Source organism: Anas acuta, chromosome 1, assembly GCF_963932015.1.
Source record: "Anas acuta chromosome 1, bAnaAcu1.1, whole genome shotgun sequence".
NCBI lineage: Eukaryota > Metazoa > Chordata > Aves > Anseriformes > Anatidae > Anas > Anas acuta.
The window spans coordinates 180,622,461-180,649,750 of record NC_088979.1 but is presented as its reverse complement, the minus strand read 5'-3'; the positions used below and the strand labels follow the sequence as shown (position 1 = coordinate 180,649,750).

At 39.6% G+C, this 27,290-nt stretch overlaps 1 protein-coding gene across 4 annotated transcripts in view; it reads right to left on the bottom strand.

Annotated features, from left to right (window-relative positions):
- Positions 1-27,290, bottom strand: part of CPED1 (cadherin like and PC-esterase domain containing 1) — a 146,610-nt gene extending 119,320 nt beyond the window's left edge. The window contains exons 1-4 of one of the 4 annotated variants that reach the window (XM_068669582.1): positions 27,117-27,290; positions 26,898-27,019; positions 26,161-26,637; positions 15,708-15,894 (exon numbers count right to left, since the gene is read on the bottom strand). In XM_068669582.1, the coding sequence (XP_068525683.1) occupies positions 15,708-15,894; positions 26,161-26,412 (439 nt within the window). In that variant the 5' untranslated portion in view covers positions 26,413-26,637; positions 26,898-27,019; positions 27,117-27,290. Of the gene's footprint in view, positions 1-15,707; positions 15,895-26,160; positions 26,638-26,751; positions 26,877-26,897; positions 27,020-27,116 lie in introns of those variants that run through there. The other 3 variants (XM_068669581.1, XM_068669585.1, XM_068669583.1) reach the window with 3 other exon arrangements.

The following is a 27,290-nucleotide window of genomic DNA, read 5'->3' as shown; positions in this document are numbered from 1 at the left end:
GAAAGCGCTCCAGGGGAAAATATCCTTTGAAGCCTATTTCTGGGTATGGCAGCTCGGCCATCTCACTTGTGTAGAGATCAGAATGCTGCTTGTTGGACTGTATGTTTTCTCTTTGTTAATAATCTGGGATTTAAAAAGATTTTAGTATCCCTGTTTTGTGTGTTGGGCTTTTCCTAAAGGAATGTCTCATCTCTAGGTTTGCAGGAATTAAAGAATGAGTTATCTGAGGTATTTAAATTTTTCTTTTAATGTGGCTCTTGATAGTCATGAGCTATCACCAGTTTGAACTCACAACCACAACAATGAAGAAATGATCACTCTGATAAGTGAAGATAGCATAGGAAAAGATGGTCATGTTTCTGGTATTTTCTGAACTGGTTTGCAAGGCAACTGTTCATCTTTCCATGTGTAAAGCTCTCACTGTTTCACACAGCATGTTCCGTGCTACTTGTTGAAACTGACTGTACTCTTCCATAATGCACAGACCAGACCAGTAACCACCTGTTCAACTAGTCACATTAGGCTGAAATCTTTTTATGTATTAATTACAGTGAAATATTAGAAGTGTAAAAAAATAAACAAACAACAACAACAAAACACACTCTATGCATGAGGCTGAGATTGTTGGACACATGCCCCATGCTCAAGCATTAATACCAAGTCACAACTGAGTTCAGGGTTTGGGGTATTAAATAGCCATTTGAAGTCCTAACAAAGGGCCTCATCCATAAAGACATGGTGATACTTGACTATTCTGTATTTTTTTTGCAATTATTGAAGACAGATGTTAGAACTAATTCAAATGGGGAGGCATTTGAATTGCCTCCCACCTAAAAATAAATAAATAAATAATAAAAAGTAAAAAGTAAGTCCTTTCCTTTCCTTTCCTTTCCTTTCCTTTCCTTTCCTTTCCTTTCCTTTCCTTTCCTTTCCTTTCCTTTCCTTTCCTTTCCTTTCCTTTCCTTTCCTTTCCTTTCCTTTCCTTTCCTTTCCTTTCCTTTCCTTTCCTTTCCTTTCCTTTCCTTTCCTTTCCTTTCCTTTCCTTTCCTTTCCTTTCCTTTCCTTTCCTTTCCTTTCCTTTCCTTTCCTTTCCTTTCCTTTCCTTTCCTTTCCATTTCTTCCTCTATATATCAGTAAGGTCCAAGCAGAAGATCTGCTCTTCTTGTCAATTCAAAGCAGAAATTTTAGAAGTACAAAAATAATGAGCGTAACAATCCAAGAGTTACCAGTTTCTTCCAGAAGAACTCTTCTCAGATTTGGGGAAGACATTTTCTTTTTTTTCTGTCTAGTATGAGACACTAAAACTGGTTTGCAGCTACCCACAAAGTCAATCAGTTATCATCTGGAGTTAGGAGGTAACCAGTGACCTCACTAGAGGAAGTGTTAGTACAAGGCAGATGATTCTAAAAGAAGCAAAAGAAATCTATCGCAGCCATAAGAACAAGAATGAAGTAGACACAAGACAATCTTTTCTCCGTTTATATCACCTTCCTTCATGTAATACATTTACAATCCTTTCTTCAATCAACAAATTAACCCTACTATAAGTGATGACCATGAAGGCATATGCAGACCTGCAGTAAAATGATTTGAAGTAGTGTTTTTCAATTTTCAGGTAAGTTCTTGTTTGTAGGACATCAGAAGGCAGTGCACAAAATAAATAAATAAATAAATAAATAAATAAATAAATACAGCATTATTAAACTATATCCACTTTTTTTTTTTTTTTTTTTTTCCCTGTGTAACCAAAGAGTGAACAAACTACTGGAAATAAAAGTAAGTAATGTACATTCAATAGTTAATTTAGTCAGTTTTGGGGTAAGGAGTATTACACTATGTAAAACAGGTCCATTAGAAGGTTCATTGTTTGTCAGGAAGAGTGGTGTCAGGCTAAGAATAATTCTCTGCTGAGTTTTATTTCAGATTGTAACTCTTACAACCTGTATTTTTTATCATGGAATAATCTGTGAACTCAAGCTATGAAAATATGCTATGAGAATTCTTTGTGAGCTACAGTAGAGTTCAATAGCAAACAGAAGGAAAATATGTAGTCCTGACCTAATGGCAAACACATCAGGGCATTTCAGACACTCAAGCCTGTTATTCCACTTCTGTGCTTACACACAGTGCTTTGGATGAATATTCAGAGGACTCTGGAATGGTCTCCACATATGGGTACTTTCTGCACAGCAAGCCTCGGTGAAACCAAAAGCATCTAGTTATCCAGTACAATATGCTCTATTTGTATGCAGGCTATAAAGGTTTACATCCCTAGCTGTCTCCAAATGCTGCAATTCTTACTCTGTACTTGTATTTTACACATCAGGTGTGTCACCACAGCCAAAGCTGCTAGAGATGTTTCTCACTCAGACAAGAAAGCACAGTGGGACTGAGACCTAACCTTCTCTGGGTCAGAAGTGCTCTGTATGTAGCTAAAGCACGTAGCTGTGACAGATCTGCCACAGCTCAGCTAATCCACCCATGTAGGTGCTTCCTTACCTGCTGTGAAAATGTAGAAGGAAACTCTCTGACAGGAAGGCCAGATGGATATTAACCAGTCCACTGAAGATGGACTGGGATGAAGAGCCAGGAAAAAACTGGAAGGAGAGGATGTGATGTGGGGAGAGTGGAGGTCATACAGTTGAGATATGCAGGGATTGGATTGGGATGAAGAAACTCATGGGGAGGGCAGCTCTGTAGTTAGGCAGTCATTGTCCATATGCTGCATCTGTTACAGGCAATAGCAAAGTTGCCATGATGTCCCTGTTCTGGTAGCAGGGCTTGGGGATGAGCACAAGAGGTGGCAGTGGGACACACTCTACCCAAGGACAAGAAATCAAAGCATCACCAGATTTTCACATCAAGGACGTGAAAGGAAGAGTCTGTGCATCCCACCTATGGGATAACCCACATCTCTTTTAAAGTGCAATTCTTTGAAAATAAGCATGCAGATAACTTGTATCCTTGAATAAATGGCATGAGAGGAGTGCTGCTCTTCTCTGTGCTGGTGGGGAAGAGGGAGGACCCATCCCACACTGGGAGGAAGGCCTCGGCCCCATGCTGCATGGAGGTACAAAGAAAAGGTTCTGCACCCAGAAGTGGTCGGGCACAGGGACAGGCTCCCCAGGGCAGTGGTCACAGCACTGAGCTGCTGGAGTTCAAGAAGCAAACACTCTCAGCAACAGCATTCTAGAAGCAACACTTTTAGATACATGATTTGATATATTTTTATGATTATTATTATTATTATTTAGGCAGTCCTTTGGGGTCCAACTTGGATATTCTATGATTCTAACGGAGAAGGAAGAGGCTCGGTCCTTGAGGAAGAGAGGAACTCTGCCCTGTGCAGGGAAGGGCAGAGAACCACACAGCTCCATGCAGTGAGGATGTGGGCACTCTGCTCTCCAAGCCTCAAAGAAGAAGAAGGAAGAGCTACATTCTGATCTGTGCCAGAGAAAAATCCTTTGCCTGACACAATTCCCTTTGGATAACCCTCACTGCTGCTTGATCCAAGTTACTCTGACAAATAATTCTTGGGACTGAGTCCAGGAAAGAATTTAGTATCACTGTTCTGCACACCCTAAGGCAAAGTCATGTGAAAAAGCAGCATACAGTTATCAAGTGGAAGGATGCATCATGAGCAAGTGAGTCAAATGAAAGCTGAAAAGAGTGCTTGTCACGGCTTTTGAGTACCTATCAACAGCCTGCTCTGTCTTCTCAGAAAACTGCATTTCCACCTCTTCCTGGCTGCGGGGATCTGGTGTGCAAGTGTGTGCCTGGGGCTCTGGGTGCTGCAGCTGGAAGGGACCAGGGCTCAGAACCCCGTGTGTCCAGGGTGGCAGCAGCTGAGTGAGAGTGGGTGGGAAGTGAGCACTAGTGGGTAGGTGAGGCTGCAGGCACTGCTTGTGTCTGCATGAGAGCTGAGCATGTCCCCGTGCGCTGCTGTCTGCAGCCAGCCACATGTGTGCATGGCTAGGGTGTGTAGGTGTGTCCGTGTGCATGTGCCCCATGGGAACGTGCGTGCAGCACCACTGCTGGATGGAGCTGGGGTATGGAGCAGTAGCAGCCTCACCTCTGCTGGTTGTCAGACTTGGGAATCTCTAATTCGGATGAGCGTGTGAGTAGGAGCTACAACAAAACTGACAGGCATTGAGGTATCTTCGACACCAGAATATGACCAAAGCTGCTGATTCTGCTACTCAAGAAAGAGTCTGGGTGTGTAGAGAGGTGCAGGCAACAAATGGAAAGAGCCAGCAGTGGGAAAAAAAATGATTCAGTGGGCAAGTTGTGCCTGGGATGAAGGAGTTCTGCCCAAGGAAAGAAAGCTGCCAGTCTGAGTATACCTTCCATCTATCCCTTCACTTTCACTTTTCTACCAATCTTTGCCACAGGACTGAATACCTGAGGAACCTGAACTGAGTAGTTCTCTGAATGATCACAGTAATGAGAATTCGTCGTTGACTTTAATGGGAAAAAAAAGCACTAGAGCTGAAAAAATTGCCTCTTCCCTTCCATGGACATAGAGGTGCCTCAGGGCAAGCAGCTAAGGAGTAGATGGGTTTATTTGTTTTAATGCCCTATCTTGTTCTAATTAAAACAAGTTAAGATTACAACTGCAATGTTAAAAGGGTGGTGTTTGATCACCTCTGCAAGAAACCAAGACACACTTTAAAGTTTGAGTGTCTGCCCTTGATCACTGCATTTACATCATTTGGGCATCCTACAACAGACAATACTCATTAATGTGTCGGATTCCTTAATACCCAAGAGGCAGGAAACAACCAAAATATTGCAAAAGAGGAACTAGGGAGCAGAGAATGGCTAAAGTAAGCAGTGAGAGGACACAGGCTCAACTACTGGCCTGTAGTCATCTGCGGTGTCTGTTTTCCTCTCCCTGGGTGGCCGTGCAATGCCCCAGGCATAGTTTAGGAGAAAAGCTCAAGCCTGTGACAGTTCCTGAAACCCAGCAGAGAGCAGGCCACCCTCAGTCAGAGAAAAAAGAGTTTAGATACATGGATGTGAGCCACATGGCATCACTTGTCCTCAGGACTAGGGGTTTGACTCATTTTATTTATGAGCTAGCCAAAGCCAGAGAAGACACAGCGATGCGATAATTAAGTTACAGCTAATGTGAGGGCACTTTCCAACATCGATACTGATTTCTCTACAGCACCCTGTGCTGCCTGTCAGCTCTACTCACCTGGCATGCCATGTGGTAGTGAAAGTAGGTGATATGCACATCATCATGTCTACCTTGCAGAGCATCCATGGAACGTGAACTCTAACAAGGGAGTTAAAATTTTCTTTCCAACATTTTAAAGAAATGTAGGGTCAGACCTCTTACTTCTGAAGGTCATCAGGAAATGCCACAGTGTTAGATGAGCAGAAATCATGTACTATAACATATAGCATGTAAGTCAGACGTGCCATGGAGCTGGGCAGAGAAGCGAAAAATCTGCTTTCTCCTACCTCACACCTCATCCTGTCACAAACTGGGCAACCTAACTGGTCTACAATTACATTCTATACCAGTACTTTCTTCTTTCTATTCCTAGAACTTTCTCCAAAGATCTTTTTTTTTTTTTTTTCTAAAGCCATAACACTTAATTCCAAGAGCAAATGGGCTTAACATGTGCCAGACTCTGTATTTAAAGTCCTTGTCTTCAGCCCACTCTTTAAAGAAAATTACCTCAATTATTTTTTTTTGAAGACCGACTTCTAGAAAGCTCCCAGTGATAATTAGTGTTACCGACACTGTAAAATCCGGAGTTTTCTTTTTATAAGAGAAGCCAGATGGAAAATATATATATATATTTAAATGCTAAAGTCCCGTTTAGGCAGATAATTACTTCTTGATCTAGTCTAAAATAGCTGGGTCTTGCTCTTATTTTGTTTATCTACCTGTTTAACAAAATACTTAGATATGCTGATAGATTTTCTAATTTCTCTTGTTACCAAAAAAAAAAATAAAAATAAAAAAGTAGAAACAGTGGTTTTCTTCAAAATAAAGAAAAAAGTCTCTTTGCCTTCTTTTACCATTTTCCTCTAAGATTTCTTTGTTCCAAAACCTGATCAATAGAGCTGTAGTCCTATTGTCAGATGTAAAATAACTGTGGTTATGCCAGATTTATCTTGTTTTACACAATGTAGAATAAAGCCTGGTACATTCTATGTACATACACATTTTTAGTAGTCATTACAAATTAAAAATGAAACTCCTCTTTGTAGCTAAATATTTATTTTGGACAGCATTACTGCAAATGTCAGAAATAAAGTCATTACAACAATGAGCTTGTTATAGAAACACTTTATGCCTTGAATCATTTGTTTAAAGCTTTCCAAAATGCATACCATTCAGCACTGAGCATGTTCTTCCCTCTGTCATAATCTGAATAAATTTTACTTAGTAAGGCACCACTGAGAAAACGCCTATTTTTTAATCTTGCTGCCAGTTAAGGTTGCTCATCTTCATTTCAAATCCTATTCCTTTGCTACTTTTTAATCACAGTCCTTTCCATATTTTGTCCCTTTAATGTCAAAAATGGACATTGTTTTCTAAGGCAATGAGCCTGCCAAAAATGCTAGAAATTAATAACAATATATTTTTTTTCTTCCTAATCAATTAGGTGTCAGTTTTCTGTATGAGGTGTTTTTTATTCTTTTTTTTTTCCTTTCTTTTTTTCCTTTTTTTTTTTTTTTTTTTCCAGAAATACGAAAGCTCTTATGACCAACTGCAAACTGTTGGTAGTTAATTCTGGTTTCTGAGTAGGTCAGAAAAGCTTCCTTTCACTTCACCATCTGTGCATACTAGGACTACATCCAAATGGACAACCTCAGGGGCTGAGTAAAAGAATATTCAATATTCTATTGAAAAGCAACTTTGAGGGAGTATAATGACCATCAAAATGGTAGAATTATCATTCCTCTCATGAAGGAAAGGTTCCCATTTTATGAAAAATAAGCCACTGTAGCAATATTATGGTGCATGAAATGTTCAGAAACATGTTTTAACCTGTGGGTGGCTACTGCACTTCTGATGTCTGGAACATTTTGGGGATGCAGCATTCAAAAGAACTGTCAGCTGAAAGTGGATGCAGCTGGAGAAAGTTGGAATCTGAACCTAGGAATGGAGTGGGCTGGTTGCAAATTACAGTGAAGGCACACACAGCATATAAGCTTTTTGCTTATATTTTTTGTTGACCCAACAAAAGCCATGGCAGCTACAGCAAAAAACAAACAAGCAAACAAACACAAAACACGTTGGTTTGGTTTCAGAGGTATATGAATGCCTCTACCTAAAATGGGAGCACAATAATAAAAGGCACCGCATTTCTCACAGCTGACCCAGGCTCAGAGCCAGGGAGTGCCTCAAAAAGGGTGCACAGCTTGCAGCAGCCCAAACACTGGGCAGCACTAACGCAACAGAGCCTTGGAGAGACTGCTCTGACGGGACTGCTGCAGGCTTCTGGCAAGGCTTCTCCCAGCAGTTATATTAGGAGACCATCACATGACATTTGAGAATAGACACGTTCATTTAAAAGCTTGTATACCTAACTCTTAATCTCACATGTCTTTATTTTCAGTGGACTTGAACATCGTTGCTTTCCTTTGGCCATGCTAATCTGCCTGGACACTGGTGTTTTTCAGATTCTATTAACATGACATAATTTATTCCAGCAAAGTTTTAATTTTAGCTCACTGTGTAATTGATGTGTAGTATTTTAATTATTGTAAATTCTATGTCAGCTCAATAGATGCCACTCTCCGTTGGACTGTATGTTCTGTTTACATGGATAAAAAGAACATTCAGAGAAAGATATGTTCAGTAACTTTATGACTAAATGCTATCTTTTGTTTCTAACTTTAGAAAGTTCGATGTCCATGTATTATTTTTTTTTTTTTATGAACAAATAAAGAATTTCTTCCTCAAGGAAAAGAGTGCTTTTGAAACAGGGTTTTTAGTACAATTCTACAGAGGGTTTATTTTAATGATACAAAGAAACAGCTTGTATGCTTTTCTGCTAGAAAACATGAGTACGTTCTGCTAATAATTAGGAAGGAGAATACATATTGTTCTGAAAAATATACAGTGCCTTTACATTGTCTAACAAGAAACCACAGCATCACGCTAGAGAACAGCATTTATCTGGGTATGCCAGAAACTAATCTGCCTTGTGTTGCAACCAATGATGCCTGTGGCATGAGATTAGGCAGCCACTTTCAACTGCGTAGCAAATAGCCAGGCTTAATTTCAAAAAGCAAAATTAAAAAGTGATCAAGACAGTGCATGTTTCTGGTATACATTTTTTTTCCCTAAAACTATATGAAGTATCATTTTAAGGAAGCAGAACAAATTTAACAAATGTTAAGTATGCTAGTAATTCAGTATGCTCTGAGGATCACCACATTTCTAAGTATTTTGCTTGTTTAAGGAATTCCTTGCCTAACAACATACAGAAAGAATGCCTCTGAAATGTATGTTTTACTTGTCAAAACCTTGTGCAGGACTCACATGACATATATTTTGCACTAAGAACCCAACTGATTTGTATACTGTATACTTGTACCGAGAGTTAACCAAAATGATTTTTGGAAAAGCAATTATATCTGCTAGATATGCATATGTATATATGCATGTATTTGTATTCTAACTCACAACATACTTCTGTGGCTAGCCTCACCATTATTATTTTGCACAATATTTTAAATGGCCTATTTATGATGGAATGATCTTGTGCTTTTGCTGGCATGCTAGGATCTTGAGTCCTGCTTATTTAACCTTACCTCCACAGGATTGTTTACACTTTCAGAACCTGATTTCAATTTACTTTAATTTTCTCAGAGACTTTTGTATTTATAAAGCTGAGCATCTAGTGACCTCTCTATTCCTGACATTTCCTTTACTCTCCACTATGAAAAAGAACAAAAACCCCAGTGTCTCATTTCTGTTCCAAAAAAACTAAACTGCTTCCTTCAGTGGGTTGGTCCTTGTAATTGAAAATGGCAACCAGATGTTTACAGAATACACCAGCAATTTTCCTTGAGGCCTTTACTCTTTATAATTGTTTGCTAAAGTTAGTTGGATTTCATGGAAACTTGTCTGAGGCTGTAGAAAACAGCAAATCTTATTTGTTACTAACTCTGAACAATTAAAAGTAAAAAATGAAATCGAAGTTAGAACTAATGCTACCTATTCCTGTTAATATATTTCAAACTCCACAGATAACCACTCACTTGAGGAAATTTGGTTCTCTTAGGACTGTCTTTTACGTACCAACCCATGAAAATGATTTCTATTTCAGAATATGTCATTTGCTTTCTACGTTCTCCAACTTTAGCTGGCCTAACTACATGCACCACTAATTTTGGTCCCTTCCCTTTTCTCCACTCCTTTCAGGAATATTTTCTCATAGACTTCCCTTTCTTCCTTTCTTTCATTTTTTCTTCCCTCTTTCCTTCCTTCCTTCCTTCCTCCCTTCCTCCCTTCCTTTTCTTCTTTCTTTCTTTCAAGAAACTTTGCATTTTAAGAAGATGCAGAAGAAAATGCTGCAAATTGCATGTTTCTTGTTCCTCAGTTAAAGCCCGGAGTCACAGGTGATTTGTACTTGGAATCTCTCCACCTGGTTTACCATTTTATTATGGCTAGTCAATAAACTTCAAGAGGTCTATGAGTCCATCTTGTTACCCCACAAGGGAACACACTTGACCCAATATCTCCTTAGTTATTTTTTAAAGACCTTTAAGAATTGATGCTCCACAGCTCTACGGAATGCACGTGCTTACTTCACTAGCTTTACTCCCCCCTCCCCAAAAAAAAAAGCTTTCCTAGTATCTAAACTATTTTCAGTTGTTTTATTACTTTATGACCTATTTACTATGGACACAAAGAACAGATTCTTCTTTTTTTTTTTTTTTTTCCTTAGAAGCAGCCTTTTTAACTTTTTTGTTAACAAATATGTTCCACCAGTTGTCTCAGTCTTCATACTCACTTAAAGAACATTTCTGTGTCCTCCTGTCTCTAACCCCTCCTCTAATTCTCACTACATTTGCTAATATAGTAAGTCCTGGAAAATGAAAAGTGAATGCCTGACAGTCACCAGACATGGTCTTAAGGGCCTCTGAAGCCCATGGCTGTAGTTTATTCTCTAGACTAATTAGCAGCCCTGAGGAAAGTATTGCTGGGTGCACTTATGAAGTAGCACTTCTACAGGTTCCTACCTTGCTGCTGGCCAGATGTCAACAATTCAGCTGTTTCTTCTGATGATTTGGCCTCTGGTCAAATGTATGAGAGCAGTGAGGAGTACTAGAGGTGATACAATACATGTATGCTAAAGCAAAAACATAAAAATATACATCAAGAAGCATGTATTTTCTTCCTAGTTCTGACAGTGACTTATATGGCTTTTAACCTTGTTTCTGCTTCTCTAATGCTGGTGTGGTAATGCTTCTCTGTCTCTTAGGCCTAGTGTGAATAGAAGTGGACAAACACATTTTCTTCCTGTGGAAAATGCAGATTTTCTTTAAAGAGCAAATTTTCCAAAGGGCACTCAACAAAACAAAATGAAAAAAAAAAAAAAAAAAGATGACAGATTTGGAAAAACGCTTTTTCATAGAATCAAGGCAGAATTTTCTTTCATCTGTCCCCAACTCCTTCTCCAGCCATGCACCATCCAGAGAGAGTCAGAAACCCACAGCTAGCAGCACTCCACATCTCCTGCACATCTGTGCCTGCTCCTGCAGGCTCATGCTTCCTGATGCTTTTCCACAGCAGCTTTTACAAGGAGCAAGCAGTGGGTGCAAGGAAGCACTAGAGTGCTTTGCAGAGGGCCAAGGATGGAGGCAGCAGAAACCATACCCGCTGGAACAATTCATCAATCCTCAAATCAGCATTTTATAGCAGAACGAGTTATGTCTGAACATATTGAGGCTGTTTTAGCAATGATGCTTTATGCTCTACTTGCTGTAATATCTAAGTAATGCTAAGGGATGCCACCTTAAATGCCAGACAGATCTCTTGACCCTAGCACATAAGGGAAGGGCCAAGATTCACTTGCATTGGCACACACTGGTCTGTTGCCTCACTCGTCCCTTCCTGAGCGGCTCCACCCAAGCACTGCTCCCACAACATCTGCAAAAAGACAGATCATCCTCATAGTCAGTGGCTGGAAGCATGGCTTAATTTACACAGCCAAGTAAACACAGCATGCTCTTAAAATGGCAAAAAAAAACAGAACAGAGTTCAATGCAATCATACTGATAGAGTCAGGAAAGAGGAAATAACCTCAGATCCAATACACTTTGCAATCTATGTAAGTTTTGGGATATGGATAGTATATGATCTACACCAAACAATCTCGTATGAATGAATGTGACATGAAGTTGGTATTGATTTCAGCTGAAATAAATATCAAGAATTATTGACCCAGGAGGCAAATATTGACCAAAGCTAAGATGGGTTACCTTACGGAACAATAAATCAGAAAACAAAAACAAAAACAAATCAATATGTGTACTATAACAATCTTTGTAACAGTTTGGCTAAAATTTCATCTTTGCTGGATGTCACTCAACTTGCAAATAGAAGCCTTAGTAAAGCTCAAAGAGTTCGCTGTAGTATTCTAAAAATAGGAAATAATGTAAAATCAATACTATGGAAATGGTTTATGATATTTTGTTTTATCTTTTTTTTTAAGTTATCCACTGCAATTGCACAAACTTTCACCAAATTATTAAAATTAAAACTCTACTGTAGCAGGGAGCAGATAGTGTTACACTGTACTCAGTTTTCCAGCAGCCTGAATAGGTGTGTTTTTTCCCATGGCCAGCTATCATCAAGGCTGTGCAGGATCTTTTCAGTTCCAAAGGCTCGCTGTAACAACAGAATATTGTATGTTATTGCCGAATGAATTTAAAACTGGCTGGACATCCTTGCAGCATACAGCTGCACATGTTTTTTCAGAGCCTGAAGTTTTCCGAGCTTTGCATAACTATTAGTAAAGGTGAAGAATTGAGAAATGAAATAGATGCCTATCAAGGGAGGGTCACCACTGATGAAAAAGTCAGGCATATGGAGCAGAGGACAGAAATTCTGACAGCTCCAGAAAGAAAAATATAAGTAGTTCATTTATTTCTTTCTTTTATTTCTTAGATGTCACGTGAGGAAAGTATGGCGCTCAGGAAAGATTCAGACAGCAGTCAGCAATTATGGAACATTATTTTTGGAAGGCAGAAAGGCATTTCGGTGCCACAAATTTCTGAAATAAAATTTTCCTTGGGAAAAACACTGTGAAAATGTTGGCAGAGCATCACAGAGCCAGAGGGACCCAGACCCTTTTTTTTTTCTTTTTTTCTGTGGCCTCAGAGATGAGACCTTCTTAGGATGGGAGGACAGAAAAGAAGACTCTGGAAAATATTTGGAAGGTTCTTTTCTAGCATTAACTACTCTGGGAGAACCCAAGTGTGCTCTGAACCCAGGTGGCCCATCCGGCTCACCTCTAATAGAACAAAACCACTCTGTTCTGGGCTGAGGGAAGGCAGGCCAACCTCCTAAGGAGAAAGCCCAGAGGTGTGGGGATTTCTCACTCTCTCTTCTGATTCTGAACTATCCTTTTCTGTGAGGCTGCATGACACCAGTTTCAAACCCCCTCTGAGGCTGTGGAAAAAGCAGAACCTGTTCCAGAGGCTTTGCCTGTATGAGCAGATTCTCGTATTTTAGGAAAGGAAGAGGAAGGAAGAAGCACAACATGAAACACACCTGCCTATACAACCTGGTATCTTTATAATCAACTATTATCCAACAGCATTTGAACTGCCTGCTCTGCTATGAAGTTATTGCAGATACTGGGGATACTCACCATGCCTAAACAGATCTACCACAGCAGCAATTGCATGCCCAAGGTACCAGTCCCTGCTTCCTCCAAAATTTGACTGTCCCATCATCTGCTACCAAAACAGTAGCATCTTCCTATCTCCATCCCAGCAGCAGACTGAGATGTGTTAAACCTTACAACAAAACCAGCTCATTTATGGTTGCCACAAAAGGAAGACTGAAAGCAGCTCAGAGCAGGCACAGATATCATCAGTCCATGGGCTTTTCCCTCCGTGTGGGTTTAACTGGAAAGGAACAGGGAAAGCACAGCTACTTTTTACTCATGCAAAGCTGCTTAAGAATTTACTGACAAAAGTATTTTTCAGTGAAAATGAGGGGTCTGAGTAAGTTTTACTTTACTGAAGAAAATGTCTATACAGATTTTTCATAGGAAACCCATAAACCACAGTCTCTTTGCCTGGAAAAAAAAAAAAAAAGGTATGCTTTTCCTTTTTAGCCAACAACCCGCCAGTTACCAAATCTCAAATCTCAAAATGTTTTGGTTGGTCTGAAACAAACAAACAAACAAACAAAAATCTACTGAAGAGAACTATTCCCCTGATGTTTCCATCCAGCAGTATTAAACTCAAAACAGTGTGGAGGTTCTCTCTGGAAGATCAGTGTGCAGAGCTGTCACACTTTGGTTTCAAACAGGAGCAGAACTGGTCCCAGAATGAACAGTAGGCCAGCACAAAAAAGTTAGGAATGTTTTGCAGGGAATTTTTTTTCCATATATGACTTCAGCTAGACTCCTGGCTCACAGCCATTCTAAACAAAAAAAAAACTTTCAAAATCAGACTGAACTTTCAAAATACGTGAGTAAGATGGACTGCACTGAAACTGCACAGAAATAAAAGCACCAGGTAGAGCTGCAAAATAATACCAAGTAAGAAGGAATGAGCTTTTGTAGATTTTTTATAACGCTCGTGATCTGTGTTTCTCAGTCCATTATCTGTATCTTTTTAAGAGAGGTTCCAAGGAGCACGTTTTAGATAAATTATAGCACTCCTATTAGGAAAATGTTATGATAAAGCATAGCTCAAAATACCCTTCTCCAAAACATGGTTTACCAAGTACTATCCCATCCAGAACAGTAAAACCCTTCATTTACTGGCAAAAAAAAATAACTCAAGCATAACTTGTTCAATTCTGAGAAAAGATCATCGGTTCAGTATGTAGTCATGTTCTTTTACTTACTTGTGTTTTTCAAACATAACTTTAAAGCAAGGCACTTACATAACAGGGAAAAATTAAAAGCAGACCTATGTTGCCATGAAATGGAATTAGTAAATTCCATTACTCTTTGTCTTAAGCTGGAAAGCATCTGACTTTTTTCCAATACATCTGACTTCTGCTGAAAGCTGTAGGAAGTTCTGGAAAATACCTAAAATCTTTTTTTTTTTTTTTTTTTTTTGTAATTACTGGAAAAATACTACAGGAAGTACTGACACTAGGTAGACTATAAAATATAAATACCCACAACTAAGTTCAATTCTGCAGAGGCACTGTTTGCAGGGTAAAAAACTGTTGCAGAACCTGAACCTGAGTTGATCACTGTAGCAAAATTTAGTACAGTGATTTTTTTCCGAGGCCCAGATGAGCCTGGCATACCCACTTCCTTGGCCATTTGAAACAGAAGTATTTCACACAGATGGTGAAATACACATTGTCCCCAGAGATGCTGCCTTGTCTCTGTGGCCCATTTGACATTAGCAAAGCCCGCAGACCTGCTGTGTCCTGTCACTCTGAGATGGAAAGTACACAAGGCATGAAGTAACTAAAAGGTGCCTTTGAAAAGAGATTAAAATAGAAGACAGCAAGGTGCAGAAAATTTATTAGTACTTGGTACAGCCTGCCAAGAAAACTGCATGTATCTCATTTGCAAGAAAGTTTCTTGAAGACAGTTGAAATTTGTGGTGGAATTTTGAGTAGCCTAAAACATGCTGAATAAGTACTTTTTTCATCTATTAAACTATTTGGACTGGTTAAAGCACAAAGCAAAACTGATCTCTCTGGTAGTCCCAGGAAGTTATTGCAAGTCTGAATGATACAAACGACATTCCCTGTAGCATGAGAAATAACCAAACGCACTCTTCTGCTGATGGACTGGTGACCAGCATACATTTTTCAAAGCCTCCCAGTTCCAAGATTGACTTCCAACATAATATTAAAGTGAGATCACAGTTTCAGTTCACACCTCTAAGGTGTCCAAGACCACTTTAACATGGTCAACAAATATAACTGGTGCCCAAAGCTCCTCTGTTAGGCACTCTACAGGTCTACACCACAAAGCTACAGTCCCTTGTGCAAGAGATCAGGCTTCCTGAATTCAAGCCTTTTGACTATAGATCAAATTTTAACAGGAACTAAAAACAAGCAGTAACTTCCATCAGAATCCACTGCAAGTGCAAAAGATACTTCTGTATTGTGCTGTTTAATAAGCTATTACATAATGAAAAAGAGTGCCTTCATGCATGCAGCTTTTCTTTAAGGGAGAAAATGAGAAAGAAGCAAATATTTGTTGTATCATGAAATGCTCCACCAAAAATCACTAGGCTATTATATTGATGAAGTCAGTGTGTGAACTCATCATGAACTGATCTGACTTGGTTCTCAAGACTATGTTCAATTACTTATGAATCTTTGTAGAAGGAAGTTTCTAATGCAAGAATCACTTAATCATGAAAAACTAGTGGCATAACTGGGCAGGGTTTGACCATGGTTTGTATCCTTACTCACATTGAGAATGTGTAAACTTTATCTCTGTGGAAGAACACTGGATTGATAGCTAACAATTAGTAAAGTAATTAATGCATTAATTAAGTCAACTTATTCTTACTGTGGTAAGGGCCCTCATGTCTCAGATCTTCCATCAGTCTCCTGTTCTCAAGGACTGTGACTGCATATCCATGCTTTTTCAGGATGTGTTCACAAAGCTGACGCTCTGTTTTACTATGGGCAGGAGGTGCATACAGAATTGCTCTTCTCGTACGGCTTCCAAAGTACTGGAGAATGGAGTCTTCGATCTACAGCAAAAAATGCAAAGACAGTGGTCATAAGATAGGACTCTTTTCAGGAGCATAATACATAGTCGTTATTTTACTCAGAAAGATATTAACAACTTACAATGACATTTGGGAAAGTATTTCTTGTACAATAAGGGATTTTTTCCTTAAATAAGGCATAAAAACAGGATGCTCCATGTAGAAAACGGGTCACTAATATCTGGAATTGTATAGCTATTCTTTTGCGATAAAACCACCATTAACAAACAAGATTTTCTTTTGGTGAAAAGTATTTGCCTTTAGGATTGAAACATGCCAGCATTTAAAGGATTTAATTCAGGATAAGTTAGTTATTGGCAAGTTCAATAATTTCAAACTAGCAGTAGTCAGCAGTGTCTGCTTGAAAAACAAAGTCATTCCATGCCTTCTGATTTTAGTAAGCTTGTCACTGGACATAGGAATTGTTACACAAACAAGGCACCACCATTTTTGCACAGAAGATCACACTGCAAAAAAAAAAAAGAGACAGATGTTTTGACATAAACAAATGCCATTCAAGATGTGTCCATTTTCTTTATAGGCCTGGGATCTAGTATTAAAGTCACTGTCTCAGTCATCTGGTCACCAACTACAGGATGCAGTTTTAAGTTACACTTGGCTAAAGTGAAAGCTGCTCCATGACAGTGAGGGGTACAAACTATTTTAGACTCCTGAAATCCTAATGCTATTTCTGTTTGTGTTCCAGAACAAATATCCCTTGTTGAAAGGATCTGTATAATTGATGAGGGGACCCTGAAAATTATCTAGATACAACACTGTCAGAGTCTTCTACATACAGTTGCTAAATGTGCAATCCAAAACTACTTTAGTCATTGGGATATTCAAACAAATGCTGATCACATGCTGGTCGGAAGAAGCACAAATAGTACATGGTGAAGTCACAGGAATTACATTATGTAACCTGGTCAGATGTCCTCCCTGCCCTTGCAGTACTTTTAAAACACACCAGTCCTGCAGTAAGCTAGTGTTAGGCTCTGAGTGCCCTTTCCCCACCTCAGCCTGTTTCACTTACTTCTCTCCCACTTTCACCCCTCCCCCCTCTCCTCTTATCTTGTCTCCTTCCTGCCCCTCGAGTAACTCCAGCAGCTGCTGGCAGCCGTTCCTCTCCATTTCCCTGCTCTCCTCCCTCCCTCTCTGTTCCTAAATCCAGCCCTTGCTCTGCCCCTCCCCTCCAGCACTGCCTCTTTCCCTGCCTCTGCCTTGTCCAGAGCAATGCTGCTGCATAACATTACAGGCTGTTCAGCCAGATGTTTCCCACTTTCCATTTCACTCATATCATGGAAGAAAATCAGTGAAAAGAGACACCTCCAGCTCTCTTTGCAAGCAAATCCAATTTTCCATCCCACGTGTGTTGCAATGGCCAGTATTGCAGGGTGAACCAAGGACACGTGAGAAGCACTGAGGGACTGCAGCCCAGGACACATTTGTGTCTGGCTTTTGACTTGCAATCGCTGCTTGTCCTGCTGACATCCTTCCCTGTGCAGCTGAGGGTGTTTGCTCTCTGGCACGAGTCCCACCTTGGACTTTGCTGCACTGTGTGTGCACCCCTCTTTCACATCCAGTTTTAACACTTTGTGTGTGTATGTGCATGTGTGTGCAGCTGATAAAAGCTTCTGCCAAAACATACCTGTCTGCAAAAGCAAAGCCTTTTGCAATGTCACTCCTTAAGCATCCTGCTTAAAACAAAGGGTAATAGCTTCTATCTTGAGTGCCGCATAATCATTTTATTTTCACCTGCAAGTGATGGTCCCACAAGCTCTGCCCCAGCATGGCTGCTTCCTCACAGCACACGCCTCCTGGACCAGGCCTTGGCAGGACCTGATGCTCTCTCACAAGAAGCTTCTCCTCCCCAGAAACCTGTGTTATTTTTTTCTTGTGATTAGCAGCTTCACATCCTTCTTTAGTGTTCCTCTGCTCTCCGATAACTAAACCTACTTTATCTTTCTTCCCCCCAAGTGTCCCTGCAACACTTGGGGGGAAGAGGTAGAAGAGGGTGGATGAGGGAAAGGTGGTTTTAGTTTCTTTTGTTTCTCGCTTCTTTGCTTCTTAGTAATAGGCAATTAATTTCACTAATCTTCTACACTGAGTCTGTTTTGCCCATCACAATAATTGTTGAGAAATCTCCCTGTCCTTATCTCAACCCTTGAGCTCTTTTCTATAGTATTTTCTCTCAATTTCCCTTTGAGGATGGGTGGTTGTGGTGGAGCTCAGCTGCCCACCTGAGTAAAACCACCACACTGGTCTAGGAGAAATGCCCATCTAGGAGGAAAGGGCAGGCCTGGCTGTGGACAGGCTCTCCTGAACCTCAGCTCCTGCTGTCCGGGCACTGACCAAGCAATTAATCACTTTTATCTGCTCACTTTCCAAAAAACGATAATGGGATCTTTGGGACACTGAGACAACTCGGGGTCCTAAATTTAACAGCTTGACCTGAAGTCTAATCTGGTGCTACTAAATAATTTGAAGTAGCACCTTTTATGGTCCATACTTGAGATCCATATATATATAGCGTTGCCAAATTTATTTCCCTTTCCTTTCAGAGCTATTTGCAGTTCAGGTTACAAGATGCAGTATCTTCTCTGTTTTCTTGCCAAGCCACTGCAAGGTAGGTTGGGTTTTCTTTATCTTTGTTTCAGTTCCCTGTTAGCTACACAGAATTAAAAACGTTCTGGCCTACTTGATGCCTATAGCAAGTGATTCCATAATTTCTTCCAAAGCTCTACATAAAATGCCTTACACAACCAGCCATGCTGATCTAGTTACTACTAGATGTATTTCAGAATTTCCAATATTATAGCAATAACAGTCATGTTTCTACACTTAAAGAGTCTGCTGTTTTTTATAAGATGTTTCTCAATCATAAAAATGCAGTCTGGGAAGAGCTGGTATAAAAGAAGTAGGGTGCAACAGAGGAAAATGAGCTGTTCACATATTTTGACATTTTATGGTCCTGATTTTTTCTGACATTCCTATAACTTTAATGTACAGCAGGCTTACACACACACACACACAAAAGATCAAAAGGATCAATAACATTTTGAATATTTAAGTGTTAAATGGACAAATGTTTTCATACCCAGACCATTTTTCCTCTTCTTCAATTTCAAATTTCAGGCTATTTGTTGGCAGCTCAGTTTATTATAGATTCAATATACCTATGTGAAAAGGATTGTTGAAGAACATCTGTGGTCCACGTCTTACCTAGGGAATAGTGAGGCTGTCTCCACTGAAATTAATGAGGCTTTGTAACAAAGCTGAGAAGTCCCATATGATATAGGATGAGGTCTCTGTCAGCTTTGACATGATATACCTGCTCTTAAAGCTTGCAAGTCATTGCCATTAACTGCGTCACTGATCCCATTTTAGTGCAATTGGCTGTTACACAGATGATCCACAGACTTAGCAACCTGGTCTAAAAAATCATGATGGACTCAAAAGTGAATAAAAATGCACCCAAAAAAAAAAATCATACTTTTGATTCCTGTTTATAGCATGACACAAAAAAAAAAAAAAAAAAAAAAAAAAAACCACAGAAGAAAGCAAACTGAGCTCCATCAAGTGTATTGTGTACTTTTAAAAAATCTAATCAAATATATATTCCTCTGAGGCTCTGAGGTCTTAAAAAAGTAGATCAACAGCTCAGTTTACATAACATGAAAGCTCAAAATTACGTAACTGTCTTTGTCTGACTGAAAATAGACATCCACTATCTGAGTTGTACTTGTTAATTCTGTCGTCTACCTGCAAGTTCCGCATGGCTGTGAAGTTCTTTGTTAAAGAGAAAATGTTTTGACAAGTTCCTTTAACCAGTTTTTCCAATTCTAGGTTGTGACTGTATAAGGATACAGTAGATTTTATTAGTCTCTGAAGCTGTCCTCTTTTTTACAGAATTTCTGGTTTGTTCCAAAAATCCAGAATTTGGTCAGTAATTAAATCCTACAATATATAATTACTGTTGTTGTTTTGGCCAATTAGAAAGTAGAAAAGATATTTCAAGCTGAGAGGAGAAACAGTTCCTTGGCATTTTTTCAGATTCCAAGAAGATTGTATAATTCCATAAATATTGATGCATTGTCTCTCCCTGGCAAGGAAGCAAATATACAGTTTGAACAGTTGCCAGAGAATTTCATTGACCATCACTTCAACTGCAAAAAAAAAAAAAAAAAAAAAAAAAAAATTCTTCCTAAAATAATGTCCCAAAGCTTGTTTGCCTGACCTTTTTTTTTTCAGGAAAGAACTAAAAAAACTGTGAATCATCTTCTCAGCTACCCAGTTCTGGTGGTGTTAGTCCCTGTGTCAATTACAGGCAGCCTCTCTTTTACACCAAGCTTGCCAAGGCTGTCAGAAGTTTGTCCAACAGCTTCAAATAATTTGACTGCAACTTTTACACACTGCTTTCTAAGGATACTGGGCTTCTGCAAAATAGATACACAAAACACTGAAAGCCCTTGGCATATGAAAGGGGAGTGTAAAAGAAATACTGGGAAACAGAAGCAGTCTTACATAAACAACACCAGCATTATTGGTGATATTCACAGGCAGAGAACTGCCTGAAATCCCGTTTAGCCAGCAATGGCACCTTCACTGCTAAATACTGTCTAGCACAACAAAATTACAAAAAAATCTATGACTGGGACTCCTAGGCACTCCCATACTAATATTATATAACATTAATGATAATAAGAACTTAGCATGTGGTTCTAATGCCCTAAGTGGTTCATTTACAGGACCGTGCAGACCTTTATTAATTCCAAATGTGACTTTTATATTCTTTTCCATGTTTGCCCAAAAGTTCACAGAAATAGTAAGTCGTTCATATTACTGTTGTATTTGAAGTGCACATAGCTCTTTTATCAAGAAGTCACAGAGAAGTTAATTTCCTGTTTCACTTTCTGGAGGACATTTAAATGTGTTGGCTTTAAGTTCTGTTAGATTTCCTAATCAGAAAGGACTGGGTTGTAGAATGAAACAGTTGGAATGTAATTCTGCTTCCAATTGTTTGCTGAGCAAATACAGAACAAGCGACTAAATTATCAGCACTACTTTGATGGCTGTTTTCTGATGACTTCATAAATCCATGAGCAAAACTGGAGTTATTTGCACAGCCATCGCAAGCACTCTGGGCTAGAAGTACTGAACTAAATTTTCAAAAATGCCTTTGCTTTATGATTGCATGTAGTTCCTGGTCCCAACTATCTTGTATTGGGAACAAATGATGAGCCAAATCCTACCATCTTATCAAGATAGATGATTTTTTAAGGAAAGGATTCCAATGAATCATAAGTCCTCCATGTCCCTCCCTCCACTTGCTGCCAATGCATCCTTCTCAAAGCTCCCTTCCTGTAAAGAGTCTCCACCCTGCCCCTCTTTCCTGATTACTATCACAATAGCTGAGCCCTTTATTACCAAAATATCTTGAGCTATCTGTGCAGTAAAAATAGCTGTTTCCTCAGTGCCTCTTGCATTTTACATTGGGGGGGGGGGGGGGGGGGGGGGAAAGATGGAATCTTCTGCTTTCGTAGGATGCAATGTGAATGTGGTATAACTCCAAGGAAGGCAGTTGATGACACCAGACCATCTGTCAATTGCTTTCTATTAACTGAGGTTTCATAGTAGCCAAGTTTTCCACTTCCTTTTTTCTCTTGTGAAAAAGAAAATAAATATATTTTTTAAGATTAAATTTACATTTAAAATGTATCAACAAACATTATGCATAATGCAGTCTTTTCTATCCAGAGCTCTCACCCTACTCCATTTCTGCATAATAGCAGAAATCATCCTTCTCATTTTATCACCCAGCTTCATTTATTCTTGTCTTCCTTTATTTCCATTTCCCTACTCATCTCCCTTTCTCTTCTCCAATACAAACCAGCTCCTCCATGCACAATCTCATGTGATCTAGTATTTCACAGCCATAGGCCCCTATTCTGCCTCCTACATCTGCCCCAGCCAGGGCCTCATTTCCCCATGCCTTGTTCCATGATATTCCCCTGTTCCCCTCCTTCCTTTCCTGCCCATTCTATCTGAAGCATATAGCATCAAAACTCAATAGGAAAAAAAAAAAAAGTATGTCTTTAGACGGTGAAGTTCATCAAATCTGTTTTTAAATTTCTGTGTTTAAATGGCTCTGACCACAGAAAGTACCACTCAAGGAAAAAGAGGATAATCCCACTCTGTCTGTCCAAATTCTGGTAATAATTTCTCAGTTCTTCAATCTTTGACTCTACCACATAGATACCTCATACAACAATATCTTCCTCTAGATCTTGGGTTTATTACTAAACCATGATAACAGTGATGTTTATCTTTTCCTTTTTTTTTTTTTTTCTTTCTACATAATAACTTGGAGATATGGCCACATCCAGGCTGTTATTACTCTGCATCTTTCATATTGTCCACTCCCAGTAAATTATATCCTACCCTATAAGTTCAGAATGCTCAGCTGTAAAATCAGTTCCTTATTCTTCTTGATCTTTGTTCACCTCGTTATAGCTCCTCCTGGGGATGTATCTATTATATAAGGGAGAAGTCGAGGGCCTTGAAAATGAAGACAGCCTTTTTTCACTGTTCCTCTTATCTTTCATTTCCTAAGATGCCAGCCTTACCCACTCATTAAATTCTCATATAACCAGCTGCTTGTCTAGTTTATTTACTTTTTCTCAGGTGGCCCTAAATAGCCAGGGGATGTGAGGAAAGGCTCTTAAGCATATCCATGAAATAATCTCCTTCGAGACCCATCTTAAAATTTGAGATTTTAAATCTCCTTTTTTATATATTGGCCACAGCTAGTATGCCAAAACAGTGCCTAGGATGTGCAATACTGTCACGCTGCCTCCTTGCAATAGTGGATGTACTATGTCTAACCAGGCAAAGCACATTGCTGTGCAGAGACACCTAAGTTGGCTCCGGATGAATTAATTCAGAGAGTGGAAATGCAGCTGTGACCAGCTAATTAGCTCTTCTCAGAAGCGGCTATGAAGCAAAGCTAAATCACTTGAGTGTAATGGTTTTACATCTGTCTGGTACCAAAGGTATTTCTGGCAGTACTGTACCATACAAGCCTACCCACTGGGCTTGTTTAGGCTTTTGTTGTTGATGATATTGATACCAGTTTCAGCTTAGATACTACAGCACCACCTCTCCTCCTTATTATATACATTGGCAAATATTTCCTTGTGCAAGAAGTAAGTGTGGCTGTCAGAACCTGAAGACAGCCTGCGCTACATGTGATGGCTCTCTCTCACACCTTTACTGCTAGAGATTCAGAAATAAACATTCTACTTTTCATGCTACTGATATTAGAATTTAATTTTATACTAGCAAATGTTGACCTCTGCTCGTGAGAAAATAAGGCCAAAGGATCAGCTCTCAAGAAGCTTTTAAAAATCCTGAAATGTGTAATACCTGGGAGAGAAGTACCATGAGCTCTGTCAGGCTTTACAGGCTAGGAATGAAATCTGCATTTTTGCAACTTATAAAAGGCAGCTTGCACTATGTTCCTGACAGTAATGGCTCCATCCCAGGGTATCTTGGATGTCGTTAAAGACACATTTGCAGACCAACTTGGCAATTTCCAGCACCATGCTTTTTCCACACTTGCATGGAACTTTCCCTTCTTAAAATCTTCACCTTTTCTTCCTCCCTGCTCGTGAAAGGTGCTTTTTTTTTTTTTTTTTTTTTTTTTGCTTTTTTTTTGCTTTTTTTTTCTAGGCAATTGTACTATGCATACCCTGAATGGAGATATTATCAAACTTTGGAAGGAGATTTTGCATGTGCAATAATAATCATAACCAAATTCTCACAGCAGCCTCAACACAATACTGATTGTTTCTCTGAAGGAAACAAGAACTGAACCTGCCCTACCCAGTCTGAAGAGGTCCTGTGGTGTGACGTGAGATGCTTCATCTCAAAACCCTAGAACACTGGATATTATTTAAGGAATAGTATCTACAGCAGGCTCTTCTTTTCCTTAAAACTTTTCTGTGAACTTCCACTTTGTAAAACATGTTGCAGTGCTTCCTTTAAGCCACTGTTTACCTGTACAATATATTATTTTAAATAAATTCACTTTCTGGAGTATGCATAAAATAAGAACATGTGTGAATAATTTTTGGACTATATTTTAAAGGATTTTTCTAGATTCATAGATGAAGATTTAAACCAGGGCCTTAATGAAAACTTGTTTTCAGGCAAGTTACTGTGGGTGGCCACATGACTGTAAAATAAAACAGTGAGAAGTTTCAACCATGACATCTGTCTTAAATGTTACTGGGTACCCAATAAAATCAAGCAAGATAACAGTTCAGCTATTTGCAAAAGCAGTGGGCGAAAACACACAGTTCAAAAGCGTGCTCTCAAAACAAAGTACAGAGATTTTTGGAGATGTTTGTCTTTTCTGTTCCCTGAGATTGTTATTCAGCCCACACAACCAACAGAGCACTCTCTGGAAACAGTGAGCAGCTAAAAGTAACATCCCAACATGTGCAAGACATTTTGTTCATAACGCTCTAGAGGAAACTTTCAAGACAAATAGGGAGCCAGCTACGGGTGGTCTTCAGAATGTGAAGAGGAATGTGTTAGAGTAGCACAGGCCTGGAAAACATAGCTATGAGGGTTAACATGTGCATTTAAATCTGTACTACAGGTTCAGCATGTGTGTGATAGTCACATTCAGCCATGCATACTGGAGAGCAGTAAGTGCAGCATGTTGTGTGAACGTAATCTTTCTTTTTATTTCAAACAGCTAGCACACCAAGTTCAATCTGCATCTTCTTCAGACAAACTGGGGAAGTAGAAATTACAGATATTTTCAGCCAAATAACATACAAGCAAAGGTTTGTCATTGTTCTACCAACCCTTTGAGATCTTAGGTAACTGAATTTAACATATTAATTTTTCATTGCCATGACAATAACAATAAGTAAAAAGGAATGGACTATGTCAAAAGTTGTATGCCAGTGCAACCTACAGTGTCAGATGTGTTCACGTCCCTGTAAATTGTAATTCTTCATGCCACATTGTTGAACAAACCCAAATCTGAATACCTAGTGTACTAAGGGGTCATTAAAATAAAAAGTCATGGTAAATGCAGTATAAAATAGATTTCTGCAACTCACAAGAAAGATCTCTCTGACCTTCATAATATATATATATATATATATATATATATATATATATAAAGACTTAAGGTTAAACCTTGCATGCCAGTTATTTCACATATCTGTTTTCGATTGCAGAAGATGCACTTTACAACTGCTCTCCTAAAATCAATATTGCTGACCTTTCAGACTCTGAACCCTACCCAATCAAAGAAGAAGCCTTCTAAATCACTGTTTATTTTTAGAAACTTGAACTGCTTTATGTGGAAGCTGTCCATAGTCTGTGATGTCACAGATTTATGTTTACAGCTGTGATACAGTAATGCATAAAATGCCAGTGAAATGATAATTTCACAGTGAGGGCTCTGCTGAACTATTAGCAGCACTCTATAGGACTGAAGGAAACCTGAAGCATTTGTGCTAATGCTGATCACAGATTCCAGAGTGAAAATAACTACCTCAGTCTGGAACATTTTCCAAGTAAAATAACAGTGTCTGCATTTGTTAGGTTTTAACACCCATCCTAGGAACCCTGTGCAAAATAAACACGAGGTCAGGTAACCTAAGGACAGAGTAAAATTTGTGGGATAGAGATTCCAAAGTAAATACTGTGATTTGAAAATGTGAGAAACACTATTTTATTTTATTTTTTTAATGCGCTTAAATTCAGCTTTTCAGCATAACTTCAGCACAGTTCAAAACTGACCAGCAGATAACTTTAATACAGGGCAACTGCAGTCTTGCTGCTAATAACAGCCTCAGTCACTGTTCTTGAAACCCCAACTGCCTCTTGATTTACGTGTCTGTGCTGGAAAGCCTCTGACCCTATTCCTAAAGCCAAAATAACATACGGCCTGTGCAGCAAACTGAAATCTCTCTGGAGTCACAGAGTAATGCCATGTTTCAGTCAAAGATTTTAGGATTCCTCTGTTAGCAACACCACACTGAGGAGCTGGTAATGGAGATGTGCTTGCACATATGCCACTGTCATTAGATCACTCATTTGTTTGTACACAGACCTCAGACTTTCGAGCTTAGTATATTTTTAGCTGGACTCAGATGATCCTGCCAGACTCACCATCCCTCACCACGCTAATTATTGCTCAGCACTCTGCTCCAGCTGACTTACCTTTCTCACTGCCTGTGTGTCACTGACAGGGAAGAAGCAGCGAGTGCTGCTTGCTGAGACCTCCTTGTATCTTCCTGGCTGTGTTTTACTCAGTTTGTGTGGAGAAATCCCATTAACAACTGCCGAAAGGAAGCTGCTGGTCATGAGAGGAGTCAGGGTCTGGCAGAACAGACAGACAGCCACCACTAAGGCCAGGAGGAAGGGGCGAGGGCGACAAAGCCTGCGACACCTGGGGACTTGCCCACAAACCATGGCCTCACTTCACCCTTTGCCACATTGCAGATGCATTCGAAGTAGCCACGTTCTCACAAGTTAAAAAAAAAAAAAAAAAAAGTGAAAGGCAGGCTTTATCCAAAACTAGTGAGGACTTTCTCCATTTCTGCTGCTGAGTCCTTTCTTGGTGCCTGGCAAGAAGTTACAGGATCCAGAGGAGCATGGGCTTGTAAGGTATCCTCCCATGGGGTTTATGGGAATAACCTGTGGAAAAAAATAAAAAATAAAAGTGAGGAGGAAAGAACAGCAGCATGCCATGGGGTCCTTCGCAGGGAGCTGTAACAAGCCCTTCCACACCGCACTCCCAGGAGGAGAGACCTGGTAGCAGACAGGTGAGGAGCAGAAATCCTCAGTCCCAGCTTGCAAAAGGAGCTATTCAGCCAGACAGCAGCATCCAAGAAATCAAGAGGTTAAAGCTGAACGCATTCTGTCCACATCTGAAGAGAGTAAAAGAGTGTACCAACCTCGTGAACAATCGTTTGCTGTTTTTTCTCTCTTGCATTCTCAGTTCCTACTTTGTTTTTCGTTTCCTTCAGTCCAGTCCTTTTAAATTGCCTCTTTCCTGTCAGCATGCACCAATCTCTGCCTAAAAGTGATCATTTATCTGAAAACTGACAGACTACAAAAATTTTCCTTTGCATTTGTTGTGTCCAGACTGCAAGCTCAAAGTTGCATTTACTTACTCAGCTCTTATCCTGTTAGAAGTTTCCCGTTCCCCTCTAATGGGCTGCTGATTAAAACCACTTGGAACAACCCTGGCTCATGATCCCGGCTCGTCTCACACACTCAGAAGGCAGGCACACGCACATACACACGCCATCTGAAGCCAGTTGGACCACAGATTTCATATAAATAAA